The 14,357-nt window shown below is 53.1% G+C and overlaps 2 protein-coding genes across 5 annotated transcripts in view; one reads left to right on the top strand and one right to left on the bottom strand.

Moving 5' to 3' along the window:
• Taldo1 (transaldolase 1) overlaps positions 1-6,284 on the top strand; it is an 8,075-nt gene extending 1,791 nt beyond the window's left edge. Inside the window, exons 3-9 of the mRNA XM_010640453.1 lie at positions 2,181-2,304; positions 3,873-3,980; positions 4,238-4,369; positions 5,077-5,252; positions 5,341-5,538; positions 5,749-5,894; positions 6,076-6,284. Of these exons, the coding sequence (XP_010638755.1) occupies positions 2,181-2,304; positions 3,873-3,980; positions 4,238-4,369; positions 5,077-5,252; positions 5,341-5,538; positions 5,749-5,894; positions 6,076-6,108 (917 nt within the window). The 3' untranslated portion in view covers positions 6,109-6,284. The remainder of the gene's footprint in view (positions 1-2,180; positions 2,305-3,872; positions 3,981-4,237; positions 4,370-5,076; positions 5,253-5,340; positions 5,539-5,748; positions 5,895-6,075) is intronic.
• A 1,983-nt stretch (positions 6,285-8,267) lies between these two features.
• Gatd1 (glutamine amidotransferase like class 1 domain containing 1) lies at positions 8,268-14,326 on the bottom strand. 4 transcript variants are annotated; one of them, XM_010640354.3, is made up of 8 exons: positions 14,267-14,314; positions 13,038-13,114; positions 11,670-11,775; positions 11,211-11,318; positions 10,402-10,496; positions 9,872-9,965; positions 9,583-9,694; positions 8,268-9,490 (listed from the first exon to the last, which is right to left on the bottom strand). In XM_010640354.3, the coding sequence occupies exons 3-8, from the start codon at positions 11,764-11,766 to the stop codon at positions 9,484-9,486; spliced, it is 513 nt and encodes a 170-aa protein (XP_010638656.1). In that variant the 5' UTR covers positions 11,767-11,775; positions 13,038-13,114; positions 14,267-14,314; the 3' UTR covers positions 8,268-9,483. The 4 variants fall into 4 exon arrangements, with proteins under 4 accessions (XP_010638656.1, XP_019065551.1, XP_019065552.1 ...); XM_019210006.2 differs by lacking the exon at positions 8,268-9,490 and having other exon boundaries at positions 9,579-9,694; positions 14,267-14,319; XM_010640355.3 differs by lacking the exon at positions 8,268-9,490 and having other exon boundaries at positions 9,592-9,694; positions 9,872-9,981; positions 14,267-14,326.
• Positions 14,327-14,357: the final 31 nt, after the last annotated feature.

The following is a 14,357-nucleotide window of genomic DNA, read 5'->3' on the forward strand; positions in this document are numbered from 1 at the left end:
GACAGGGTCTCACTATGTAGTTCAGATTGCCCTGGAACTCACTGTGAAGCCCAGGTTGGTCTTGAGCTCAACAGCAGTCCTCCTGCCTCAGCCTCCCAAGTGCTGGGATTACAGGCATGAGCTACCAGGCCCGGCAATAAAATGGATATTAACTTTAAAATACATTTGTAGTCAGGTATGGTGACACACTTCTATAATCCCAGCACTCCCGAGTCTGAGGCAGGAGGAACATGGTGAGTTCAAGGCAGCCTAAACTACATAGCAAGACTGTCGGGGGGGCGGGGACAAAAAAAGCCAAAATTACATTTATTCACACTTCGGAACATATAGAAAAAAAAATTTTTTTTTAATAGCATAGAGTCATAAGTGTGTAATTGTAAACATTGCAGCCAGTTTGAGATAAGTGTTTTGTGAGTAAAGTTTCTTAATTTGATTTTTTTGAGGCAAGATCACTTGCTTCGTATTTCAGGCTGACCTTGAACTCACTTTGTAGCCCAGGCTGGCCTCGAACTGGCAATGATTCTCCTGCCTCAGCCTCCCAAATGTTGGATTACAGGTGCTGTGGCTGCTTTAGGTTCTTTTTTTGTGGGTCACAGGGCCCTGAAAACAGAATCAAAACTCTTTGGTCCTCTTCCTAGAACAACTTGCTCCCTGCATTTTACATGCAGTATGAGAGTCCCTGGACCCTGAAAGCTATCCATTGATCCCCATGGTTCTTGGTTCTTTTGTGGAGGGGTGCTGAGCACCAACTTCCCTTCCCCCAGCATATATGCTAAACACAAGCTCTGTTTTTGAGCTGTATTCCTAGGGTCCTGGTTTTGTTTTCAGTTGTGGTAAAAGCAGTTTGCTGAAAGCTGACTTTATCCAGGCGTCATTTTATACAAGGAAACACTGTTTTGAGCAGATCCAGTGAGCACCCCTTTCTCCTCACTTGTTATTTGGAAATACAGCAGTTACAGACTCAAAGAAGTTGCAAAATGAGCTCCTGAACCCTTTGCCCAGTTTTCCCGTGATGGCCAAATCAGGAAGCCAGCACTGGCATGCACTGTGCCACACACAGACCTGGCTTAATGCCCCACTTCCAGTCTGCACTTGGGGTGCATCTGCAGCTGTTTCTAACCCAGATTTGTATGACTGCACCAGTCAGGACATAGAGCTGTGCTAATCACAGAGATCTCCTGTGCTCCTGAGGCTGTCCTAGCTGGTCCCATGATAAGCAGAAATCTGTTCTCTGTCACCATAGTTTTGTCATTTAAGAATACTTTGAAAATACTAATCTTTTGAGTTGAGGGTGGTGGTGGACATGCCTGTGGTGGGATTCACCACTCTGGGAGTCTGAGGCAGGAAGATCCTGAGGAACTCAGTATGGACAACTTAGTGACTTAGCAAGACTGTCTCAAAATAAAGAATAAAAAAGGGACTGGAGATGAAGCTCAGTGGGAAGGCCCCAGGTTCAATCTTTAGTACCATTTTAAAAAGAGGGCTGGGGATTTAGCTCAGTGGTGGGGGCACCTGCCTGGCAAGTGCAGGTTACTAAGTTTGATCCCCAGTACCAAAAAAAAAAGACTAATCTGTCAAGAATAAATTTGTGTCCTGGCAAGACTGGCAATTTATCTGCTCCTACCACACATACTCCATTGGAATGGTGGGTCAATTAAACCCATTGCTATCTTGGATTCCAGACAAAGGACTAATGTGTTAAAAGAAACAGTATAGCCTTATAATCCCAGTTTTCTGAGAGGCTGAGGCTGGAAGATCCTAAATTGGAGTGTAACCTGGGTAATTTAGCAATTTGGTGAGACCCTGTCTCAGAAAAATACAAAGAGCTGTGGGTATAGCTAAGTGTGAAATCTCTGGGTTCAATTCTTACTGAAAAAAAGTACAGTATTTGTTGCCACCACCACCTGTGTCTACTGTTGTCACTGGTTGGGGGACAGCATGCCACCTACTGGCCATGGAACCACAGGACACGTTTCTCATTTGGCTCCCTCTTGCCTCCCTTTGACTGGTGGAGTGTGGGGCTCAGTGCTCAGGGCTCTAGTTCTAATGTTGCAGCCTTGTCCCTGGGGAGTGTTTGGGGCAGTGTCTTTGTGCCCTGCTCTGGTCTGCAGGGGCCCTCTGGGTTTAGGTGGAAGCAAATGCCCCACTTATGTTCCTGCTTTCAACCACTGTCTCCCTAGCCATCGAGGAGTACAAGCCCCAGGATGCCACCACCAACCCATCCCTGATCCTGGCTGCGGCCCAGATGCCTGCCTACCAAGGGCTGATGGAGGAGGCTATCGCCTATGGCAAGAAGCTAGGCGGGTGAGTGTGGCTGGGGCCAGCAAGCGCCCCTGGTCTCCTTAGCCTATGGCCTTCCCTATCCAATATTGTCCTTTTTGTTTGTGGTACTAGGGTTAAAGCCAGGCTGCTGTACTACTGAGCTACTTCTTAGCACATTTTTGATTTTTTTGAGATAAGGTTTTGCTATGTATTCCAAGCTGACTTTGAACTCAGCCTCCTGAGTGCGGGGATTTTAGGTCTGCCCCCCACACTAGAGTGCCCAACCCCATTTTATTTTATTTGAGACAAGATCTTGCTAACTTACCCAGGCTGGCCTCCAGCTTATAAGCCGCCTAAGTGACTGGAATTACAGGCTACTATGCCTGGCTCTCATTGGCTTTTTCTTTTTTTTTTTGGCTTTTGGTACTGGGGATTGAACTCAGGACCTTGCACTTGCAAAGCAGGTGGCAGCACAACTGAGCTAAATCTCCAGCTTTCTCATTGGTACCCAGCACCCAGTGTGGCAGGGAACACTGGTGGCACCCAGACTCCCTCCACCTCTGGTCCGACTCCGTGGTTCCTGAACACTGCTTTACCTTTTGGTGGTTATTATTTTAGCAGCAAATTTGTGTGGCACTGCTGCTGCTGTGTGTGCTAGAACATGTACCTGGAGAGCTGTCCCCAGTGCCCAGTGCCCCTTTTCACTCTTGTACCCAGGCAGCCACAGACCTAGCCTCAATTTCTGTAGGCTTGTGTTTCCCTTGCAAGTGGCAACACAAGGCTCAGGGCAGTGCCTGGCCCAGCAGGTGGTGTGGCTCCCAGACCATGTGATAGCTGCTGTGCACACTGGGTCTCTTTCCCTCCCCCGCTCTATTCCTAGGACCCTGAAACTGCTTTGGGAGGTCCTCGGGTGGTTCTCTTACATCCACTAGCCCCAGTGTGTAGCATGGGACACTGGAGAAATATTGTCTCAGGCAGTGGGCTGATGAGGATCCTGACTCTTCCCTCTGGAGCAGCACCTGCCCTGCATCCTTTGTCTGCCTGTGCAACCCAGGAGAGGGTGAAAAGATCCCTCTAAAAGTCAGGTCTCATTGAGGTGCAGTTCACACGATGGATAATAGTTTTGTCTGTTTTTTACTGGTACTGGGGATTGAATCCAAAGCCTCTACACTGAGCTACATCCCCAGGCATTTAAAAGAAATTTTCCCCCCTTTGGTACAGGGGATCCAACTCGGGACCTTGAGCTTGCGAGGCAGGTGCAGTGCCACCAAGCTAAATCCCTGGCCCTAAAATAATTCTTTTTAATCTTGAGACAGGGTCTAAACTTGGAATCCTCCTGCTTCAGTCTCCTAGAGTACTGGGATTACTTACAAGCCTGTGCTACCATGCCCCGAAAGAGTTTTTAGGATTAAAAAAACAGGGGCTAGGAATTTAGCTCAGTGGTTCCACTGCCTGCCTTGCAATCCCTGATGCCAAAAAAAATTAAAAAAAAAAAACAAAAAAAACAAAAAAACATATAGAGGGAAATTTGGCAAAGGAATCCCACCGTTTCCTCAGCTCCTGTGTAATCTCACAGGCTCCTAACCTAATTTTTTTCCTCTGGATTTCAGGTCACAAGAGGACCAAATTAAAAATGCTATAGATAAACTTTTCGTGTTGTTTGGAGCAGAAATTCTGAAGAAGATTCCAGGCCGTGTATCCACTGAAGTAGATGCAAGGTAGGGATGCTTGGCGGGGGGTGAGGTGGGAGAGGGTGGTGTTGAGTCATCTCCATCCCATTTCTGTCCCTGGGGGCAGGGACAGTTGGGAGGACGAGGCTTGTTCCTTAGGGTCCCCCTGTGGCCATCATGGTGGCAGGGAGCTCCCTGCTAAGCCTTCTCATGAGATAACCGGCTGCTGAGGGCTCTTTGCAGGGCTCCAGCCACCCTGCTCCTAGCTGATGACCTGAGGGCATGTGGTCCCCTTGCTTTATCAGGCTCTCCTTTGACAAGGATGCCATGGTAGTCCGAGCCAGGCGACTCATCGAACTGTACAAGGAGGCTGGAATCAGCAAGGACAGAATTCTCATCAAGTTGTCATCCACCTGGGAGGGAATCCAGGCTGGAAGGTAAATGCTCCTGCCCTCGGGAGCTGTTGGGGTGTGGTTCTGGGTTGGGCTGGGCTGGGTGCTGAGCTCGCTGGGCTTACCCAGCAGTGCGCCTTCACACTGGTCGGGAAGCCTCATGTCTGTAGTTTGCACATGTACAGAAAGCAAACCATGGTTACACAAACGTGCTCAAAGTGGAAGTCAGGGAAGGTTAGTATCCAAGGGAAACTGCTCTGAGGTGTCTCACCCACAAGTCACCAATGAACGGTCAGCTAGAGGCCTCAAGTGCTATGGATCTGGATGTGTACTGGTGTGGACATGTATTTCTCATGGGCACATTCTTCAAGTGCTGTTACTGGTCACATGGTTTGAGGAGGGCCTCAGATTGACAGGCTCCCTTGGACTCCCCATGTGGTTACATGGCACAGCAGGCAAAGCCCTGCCAGGGAATCCACCCCAAGACTTCCTTGGTGAACTGGATGGGTGCTGGGCTGGGGTCCAGAAAAGGAAGGTCCACACTGGTCAGAGATGGCATGATTACCCCAGCCTGGAAGCCTAGCCTGTGGGCTCTTTGTGGTGGGGACTGGGGTCCCTGGGACGGGGACAGGCACAGAGGCCCTCAGCACCTGTCCTGCCTGTGGCCCTGTTGTGGTGTGGGTGATGGTGAGCTTCATGGTCACCATAACCCAATGTGCCTCAGCCCTGCACTCACCTCCCCATCCCCACAGGGAGCTAGAGGAGCAGCATGGCATCCACTGCAACATGACGCTGCTCTTCTCCTTCGCTCAGGCTGTGGCCTGTGCCGAGGCGGGTGTGACACTCATCTCCCCCTTTGTGGGGCGCATCCTGGACTGGCATGTGGCAAACACAGACAAGAAATCCTATGAGCCCCTGGAAGACCCTGGTGAGCTGCCCTCTAAGGTCACGAGGGCTGGGCATGCAGGTTGGAGTGGGGTTCAGGGCCGCCTGTGACATGGCAAGGTCTCCTGCAGGGGTCAAGAGTGTCACCAAAATCTACAACTACTACAAGAAGTTTGGTTACAAGACCATCGTTATGGGTGCCTCTTTCCGCAACACGGGTGAGATCAAAGCACTGGCGGGCTGTGACTTCCTCACTATCTCACCCAAGCTCCTGGGCGAGCTGCTCAAAGACAGCAGCAAGCTTACGCCCATGCTCTCAGCCAAGGCGGGTAAGTCCCGAGCCCAGTATGGCCACTGCTCTGCACTTTGAGGCTGTGGGTCCCATTAGTGGGTGCAGCTCAGGACATGGGAAGGGTGGGGGATCTTCCTGTACATTAGCCAAGTCCCCTTCTCCAGGGACGCCTCATGGGGAATAGGAGTTGATGGGTGATGCTAGGCCTCTTGGGCCAGCGCAGGCACAGGGTATGGTGTCTTTGCAGCCCAGGCCAGTGACTTGGAGAAGATACACCTGGATGAGAAGTCTTTCCGTTGGCTGCACAACGAGGACCAGATGGCTGTGGAGAAGCTGTCTGAGGGGATTCGGAAGTTTGCTGCAGATGCTGTGAAGTTGGAGCGGATGCTGACAGTGAGTTCCTTGCTGGTGGTCTTGGGCACACAACTGGCCCCTGAGCCACTGGGCAGAGGGGGGAACTTGCTGTGTGTACCAACACAGCAGATGGCTTGCTGAGACTGGCCCAGCCCACACACACCACAGCCTTGGAGGGCTGGTGAGGGCCAGGCATGGCTGACTCCACGCTCCTTTCCAGGAACAAATGTTCAGTGCGGAGAACGGGAAGTAGCATGCATCGGAGTGAATGGACACCAGACCCGCACTGCCCGTGACTTGGGGTCTCACTGTGCAAGGCTGCGTGGAATCTTGCATTTTTTTTAGCAATCAGGACAGGGATGGAATCGTAGGTTTCTAGTTTTATGTAAAAACTTTGCCTAATGCATTAAAGCAGTTGCTTTTCCTGTGCCGAGTTTCATTTTGCTCAGTCACCTTTGTCCCAACTGTTCCCAGTATTGGCTGTGATCTAGGCAAGGCTGGGAGGTGGAGTTGGGGCTAAGAGCCCTGAGGTCCCCAGTCAGGGTGACCCTGGCAGCTGTCACCCTTGTCTCAGTTGGGCTGTCCTGGGAACAGATCCCAGGTGGTGGGAGGCCTTGAGCTGGTGTCTCAGCAAGCTAGGGAAGTGCCTCCACTAAGCCCCAGGACTTGACTTGGAAGGTGGGGCCCTGGCCTGGCCCTTCTCTGTGCCTGGTGTCCCCTGGGCCTGTACCGTGTGCTAGTAGTCAAAGCTACCCTGGTGGGGCTAGCTCCACAGCCAAGTATCAGGGCTGTGTCAGGCCCTGAGGGTGCAAGTGTTTGGCCTCCTCAGTGTCCAGGCCAGGCTCTTGTCCTTAGCTGAGGCCAGATGGCCAGATTCCTGTGGGGAGCAGTGGTGCCAGCTTTGAAATCACTCAGGGAGGCCCAGAACCTGCCTCATGGGGTACTGGATGGCCCTCTGGGACCCCTTGGCTCCTGGCAATACTGAGGCAAGGGTGTTGGATCCAGGCCAGGCTGTGAGAACGGCATGGGGGTTGCAGTCAAGGAGGGCCTGGGCCTCAGTTGCCACTCCATGGGGTTAGGAACAGGGGAGAGCCCTGTCCAACCTACCCACAAGCTGCTCTGTCCTCAGGAGCTGGGCCTTGTTTGTGTTAACCTGTGGTCAACCAGGGTATCGTAGGAGGCATCCTTGAGGCAGAGCAGTAAGAAAACAGTATCTCCAGGGAGACCAGCAGCAGGGACAAGGCCAGGTCATGCACATGCCTGATGGGTATAATCCACAAATTCGAGTTCACCCACTCGTACAGCCTTGGTGCCAATCCTCACTCCCATCACCACAACCAGCAGTGACCTACTTTGTCCTGTGAATTGCTTCCTGGATATTTTGTATAAAGAGAATCACAGAAGGCTCTTCATGATGCTTCTTTCAAAGCACTAAGAGCCAGGCATGGTGGTGCACGCCTGTAATCCTAGCACTCGAGAGGCTGAGGCAGGAGGATCACTGTGAGTTTGAGACCAGCCTGGACTACATAGTGAGTTCCAGGTCAGTCTCAACTACATAGTGAGGCCCTGTCTCAAAAAAAAAAAAAAAACCCACCAAAACAAACAAACAAAAAAACCAAAACAAAGCACTAAGGTCCACCTGGTAATTATGCATCAACTTCCTGTTTAGACACTAACAGTATTAAGGATACCATGATATCTATCATAAAGGAAGTCAATTTGTCCCTTGTGATCCTGCTATGAGCAATACACATACCTATTTTTTTTGTACTGGGGATTGAACTCAGGACCTTGGGCTTGTGAGGCAGGCACGGTGCCACTGAGCTAAATCCGTGGCCCACACGTTATCATTTTTATGGTGATGTAGGCTCCAGTTATAAACAACCTAGGCATTGAAGCCCACCCACTTGGCTGCTGCTATGTTCCTGGACGTTCTGTCCCTTTTCTCTCCTGCTGATCCCCTAGCCTACCTTATCTCCACCCCTAGGCCTGGGTCAGAAGGTGGGGCTCAAGTAGCCTAAACAGAGGTGCTCAGCGGATGTCATACTGAGTTCCCCGCCACAGTCTTAGCATCTGTGTCCCGCAGAAATACAGGACAACAGCAGCAGGTAGGGCCTTTGGTCAGGAGGGTGGGACCCCTAACCATGAGTGGGATTAGGGCCTTTATAGGAGAGGCCCCAGCAATTTCCCAACCCTGCTACCATGAAGAGCAGCCAGGAGGCCCTCACCAGATAGATCTGCCACCCCTGACCCTCAGACTCAGCCTTCAGAGCCACAGAAAATGTACTTATTTTCTTTATGAACCACCCAGTCTCCCGGGCATGGTGGCACACGCCTGTAATCCCAGCACTTGGGAGACTGAGGCAGGAGGATCGCTGTGAGTTCGAGACCAGCCTGGACTACACAGTGAGTTCCAGGTCAGTCTTAACTACATAGTGAGACCCTGTCTCAAAAAAACAAACAACCAAACAAACCACCTAGTCTGTGCTTTGTTACAACTGCCTGAATGGACTAAGACAGAGCATGACTTGGTTCTGAAAAGTTCCATCAAGACATACACGACATTAGGAGTGGATTGGGGAGCACAAGGCCTACAGCAGCCTCTGCGAGCTCGCTCTGGACAGAAGTAGCCACGGACACTGCGGGGTGAAGGGAGTAGCCCTGGGGTGGGGCTGCCTTGCTATCTGCCTACACTGTGTACTGAATTCCTCACTGAAGCTGTAGAACCAAGGGGCCTCCCACCCACACTTCTGTCATGAGAAGCCATCCTGGTGCTTGGGGACAGCCAGGGTACCATAGGAGGCCAGTCACACTGAGAGGAGGACCCGATCAGAAGGAAAGGGACAGCCCCACTAGGCTGAGCTGCAGGGGAGGAGCCTGACTTAGCCAGCAGGCTGCTCATTGGGGTCAGGCTGGGTGCCCAGCAGGACGGAAAGCACATGCACTGCTTCTAGGAGGGCGGCCGCTGCAGCCGCAGTCCCAGCCAAGGCCTTTGCAGGGCCTGGGGAGCCAGGCCTCACAGCCTCCCCGTCTCAGCAGAGCCCAAGCCACCCACGGCTGCATCTGCAGTTGGAGTCTGGCTCTGGCCATCATAGGAATGGCTCTGAAGAGTATCACCGTGTGGTCCTCTTCATGCCACGTGGTCCTCGGTGACATACTGTGTCCACTGAGGACCGCAGCACCATCCCAGCCTCAGCAAGGGACCCTCCTCCTTCAGCAAGTATGTGAGGCTGTGGCATGAACAAACCCTGTTCACCTTGGCCAGGGGAAAATGCCCTGAGCCTCCCACAGGGCAATGGCTAAAGGGTGGGGCCATCCTAGGAAGCCCATAGCCAATTCTGCTCCACACACCAACCAATTCTCCAGAAATGCAAAACTCGGTTTTCAGCACTCGGGCCATCCCTGTGTCACCTGAGGAGACCATATTGGGGACCAACAGGCCAGGGAGGTGTAGCCTCTGCAGAGGGCTGACAGCTCGCAGGCCAATTCTCGGAGGCAAGTCCAGGACATGACCCCCTTGAGGGCCCTTCATCAGGTGGGGAACAGTGGGGTCCTTGGAGCCAGAGGGAGTCCAGCTGCCTCTGAGGACACCTGGGCCACATCATGGGGACAGCGTCTGCTGGCAGACTTATTTCCTGTGGGACAGACATGTATGTGGTCAAGGCTCAGCACTCGCACACAGAAGTGGTCATGGGACCAGTCCAGCCCAGGCCTTCCCGAACCTCACCGACTGCCACAGAGGAACAGCAGGTTCTGCACAGCAGCAACAGTGGAGTTGGCATTCTGCCCGGTGACCAGGTGGCGGTCCAGCACAACGTGCACAGCATCAGGCTTGCTGGCTAGGTGGGCAGAAGGTACAGGGCTCAGACACTGATGCCCCCAGACCCACTCCCACCCCTTGAGGGCCCAAAAATCTGAGTGGGTTGACCTGCCTGGCCTGAGCCATGGCCACAGGTATAGCCAGCTTCCCTGAGGTCACACCCAGACCTGGGCATTTAAGGGCATGCCAGGCTTACCACTGAAGCCAGCACCTGAGTCCTTCACGAAGTCCTCCACGACCAGTGGCAGCTGGGCGAAGCCAGGGGCCCTGATGAGCTCGTATACAGAGGGCTGTGGAGACGTGGGCCTGAGCCAGACAATGGCCCTGGCAGCTCTGCCCCTGCCAGGGCCCTCCCTTGTCCCTAAGGCTAGCCCTGAGGGACACATAGGGGACAACAAAGCAGGAACCTCATCCAAAATGTGTAGATGAGGAGAGGGACAGGATGGAGGGGGATTCTGGAGCAGGAGGCCAGGGACAAGGCAAAGCCTGCCGTTCTACCCCATGGGTGGCCCTGATGCCACTGTGGACAGAGGGCCTGGGTCCCCCAACATCAGGGCACCTGGGTGACAGGCAGGCTGGTGACCCAGGGTGAGAATTTCAGTGGATGACTTTGCTTGTGTGTGCTTGTCAGCTGTCACACTGAACACATGTCCATTCAGGGGACAGCAGGGTCACAGTGCTGGGAGAATCTAACTGAGGATGCTAGCCCATGTGAAAGACACTCACCCCTGTCAGGCTATAGCTGTGGAACATCCAGGACCTATCCTCGCTGGTGGCACAGCACAGAGCGGCGACACCATGGCCAATAGCACAGATAGGCTCTGAAAGCAGTGAAGCAGTCTGAGACCCAGGTCACCAACCTGGGTGTACACAACTATGCCCTGACACTTCCCCAGGTGGGCTTCAGTGCCAGGGTTTGCTTAGGGCCCAGGTCACTCCAGGCTTGGGGCTGAAATGCACATGCACGACAGGCACCTGGTGCTGCCTCTATCTGCGGACCATCCTGGTGCAGAGAGGAGGCAGCTGTGCAGGTAGGAAAAGCAACCCAGGCAGTGCCCCAACCTCGCAGCAGGGTCACTAGCACCTCTTCAAAGGCTACCTGGCATGCACGAATTCCCACAGCTAGGTGGCTGCCTGTCCAGGCCAAGAGAGACTGTTCTCTCCAACAAAGGGTGCTGCATGACAGCCCGGCCTGTCTGTGTACGGGTTCCTAACAAGCATCCTGCTCATCAAAATGGACATAGTGTGTACCTACCTGGAACCCAGCCAGCAACCTATTCATACAGGGGCCCAGAAGGGCACAGCCACCAATGCCCACAGGAGCCAGGTCCGGAGGAGCATAAAGCACCTTTAGGGGTCACACCTTTGTGTGTTAGTGGCACACAAACTTGTCCACTAGCCAGGCAGGGTCATGTGGCACTCTATGCAAGTCCAAATGGCTGGCAAAATGACAGATGTGCCCAGCTCTGAACCTGAACCAGCCACCCACCCCCACCCCCACATTGACAGCCTACCCCCCAGTTCTCGTGACCTACTGCTCTCAGACTGGAAGTGCTGCAGGATGCGGGCCAGGGACCCACTGTTGGCCAGGTCAACCAGGGCACCAGGACAGCTGGGGATCAGGAGGGCGTGGTAGCGGGCACCTGAGGAGACCACAGGCCCAGAAGCCACTTGTCAGTCTCAAGGGTACAGCCAGGGCAGACCTCCCACAGCAACCGGCCAGAAGGCATCATGTGTCACCGTCCTGAACCCCATAGAGCCCATGGGACAGCTGACCTATTCCTCCCCGAGAGGAATACAGAACTTCAGAGTTTAGGGTATGAACCGAGGCTGCCCACAGTCACAGCTTCACAGCAAGCCCCAGTGTAGCTGCAGAGGCAGAATAGGGACGTGCACTGAGAACCCAAACCCTTCTGTAGCCCTCACACTCCAAGGTTTTAAGCATCCCATCCCAGAGAGGAACATGTGCCCAGTAGGAATGCACCCTGGCTCACCATCGATAGACTCCAACTTGGCAGGGCTAGCGTAGGCCTTGAGGCGGAAGTCTTGAATCCAGCGTGCATTGCTCTCAGTCACATCCACAAAGTCCATGGCCTTCCCCTGTACGGCAGAGCCCAGAGGCCAAGGTTGAGAACTGAGGTCACTGCTGTGGGTCCAGACTTATAAAAGCAGCAGGTACTGTCCTATCCACCTTGGAAAGGACTTTAACTTTTTAAATTTTTTATTTTATTTATTTATTTAAATATCACAGCAGGGCTGAGGGTTAGTTCAGTAGTTCCACTGTCTACGTTGAAAGTTGAAGGTCCCAAGTTTGATCCCCAGTACCAGAAAAAAAAAAAAAAAAAAAAAAAAAAAAAAATCACATCGCAGTGACATATGCATACCCATGTTCATTTGTTTGTTTTTGGTACCAGGGATTGAACTTGGGACCTTGAGCTTGCAAGGCAGGTGCCAGATCACAGGCTTTTTTTTTTTTTTTTTTTTTTGAGACAGGGTCTCACTATGTGGTTCAGATTGCCCCTGGAACTCACTATGTAGCCAAGGCTGGTATCAAACTTGAAGTGATCCTCCTGCCTCAGCCTCCCAAGTGCTGCAATTACAGGCATGCATCACCATGCCTGGCTATTTTATTTTTTGTTTTGTTTTGTTTTTTTGGTACTGGGGATTGAACTTGGGTCCTTGCGCTTGCAAGGCAGGCCACCGAACCACTGAGCTAAATCCCCAGCCCTGACTATTTTTTATCTTATCCCATTTCCCCACTTAAACCTCCTAGAGAGGACTCTAAACGCTGCAAAATGGCTAGGGATTTAGCTCAATGGTTCTGGTGCCTGCCTTATAAGAGGAAGGTTCCGAGTTCAATCCCCAGTACCAAAAGCAAACAAACAATAAAAGGTGCAAAATGGGCCAGGGATTAGGATTGGCAGCACAGCCCTAGCCTAGCATGTGTAAGGCCCTGGGTTCAACCCATACCTCCAAAATAATCAAACAAACCAAACCAAATGGGCAAAGTCACAAACACACACTACCTCCTTGCTGCAAGTGTCTATCCCAAAGGATGCAGAATCCCTTCCACTAGAAATGTCAATTACTCCCACTAGACTAAATCCCACTTTCCATTTAAAGCTGTACAAAAGTACAGATCATAGTAAAAAGGCCTCCCTTGCACCAGTCAGGCCAGACTGCAGGAACAGAGACCAGGACTTCAGGGTGTCCCTGGGTCTGGATGCAGAACACTTATTCCAAGCCAGCTGTCAGGGCCACAGAGGGTTCTCTGCTCCTTCCAGGGAGCGATGGTCCCCTCCTAGCGTCAACCCCGAAGAGGTGGGCACCCAAGCATTCACTGGGGGTAGGGCTGCACTTACCCCAGGGGTGACCACCTGCAAGTTGAAGGCAGCACCGGCCAGTGTGAAGCAGTGGAGAAAGGACTGGGCCGACACACCTAAAGAAGAGGGACAGGTGTGACAGGGCAGCCACCCCTGGAGCCATCCCGGTCCCAGATCCACCCTTAGGAGCAGGCTATCCCTCATACCCTGGAGTCCTTCAGTTCCAAAAAGTTGAAGCCCAAAGGACAAAGTCAGAGGAGCACACAGCACAGAGGAGCACACAAAGGACAAAGACAGAGGAGCGTCTGCGACGCCCCCCGCCCCAGGCCAGGCTGTCCCCAGCCTGGGACTCTCTTCAGGCCCTGGGCAGGTCCCAGTCCCCCTCAATTCTTCACACCACCCCACCTCCTGTATCCTCACACACAACTGCCAGAGGTCTCCAAAGGCAAACCCCACACTCACAGCACCCCAGTGTCTAAGGTGCCCACAACTGGGGAAGGGCAGAGAGCAAGACCTGTGCCCACAGAAATGAGGCTGTAATGTCTTAGATGCACCCAGATGTCTGCATTGGTTTAAATCCACAACCCAACCCTTGAACCTCATTTTCATCTTAAGGCACGTTCATTGCCAACCATTCACACAGTGAGTAAATAGTCCCCAAACTACACCCCAGACTCTGCCGACTCCCTTTCCTCAAAGCCTCACTTCCTACATTTGCTACCACCATCCACCATCCACCAGCCTAGTGGCCTTCTTAGAGCCACGATGCCACCCTACGTCCTGGGCAGGCCTCCCCTGGTGCTCACAATCAGCTTCCGCAGACAAGACCCACACCTGCTGTGTCCCCTTGGGCTCCTCCCGCCTTCCTCAGCAGATGCCATGGGAGCCCAGAGTAGGGCAGGCCATGACCCCAGGACGCCATCCCCTCTCCTTCACCCACACTCAGGGACCAAGAGACATCTACGTGGAGACCCCAGGGTCCCAGTCCTGACTCCGTGACCCATAGCAGAGTCAAAGGCTGGTCACTTTCCCGAGTGTCCCACGTGGGAACCAGGCATCTTCTGGTAAAAGTGGGAGCCCTGCCATCCAGCCCCGCGTTGGGCACTGGACATCTGCTGGGGACAGAGAACATCGTCCAGTGCCCCATCCCAGGCCCTTCCCAATGGCTTCCTGGATCCCACCCCGACCCTTCCGGAGCGCTTCCTGCAGAAGCGGGGACCGGAATCCAGACAGGCCGCCCCGAAGGGGACACAAGCAGCAAACAGAACCTCGACTTCTCTCGCAGGAGCCTCGACTCGGCCACAGCGCCCAGGAATGGCCTTAGGTGCGGCGCGGCCCGCCTCCTCCGGCCCAGGCGGC

This window comes from Fukomys damarensis, unplaced genomic scaffold (genome assembly GCF_012274545.1).
Source record: "Fukomys damarensis isolate Sample0158 unplaced genomic scaffold, DMR_v1.0_HiC HiC_scaffold_16, whole genome shotgun sequence".
In the NCBI taxonomy this organism is placed as follows: Eukaryota; Metazoa; Chordata; class Mammalia; order Rodentia; family Bathyergidae; genus Fukomys; species Fukomys damarensis.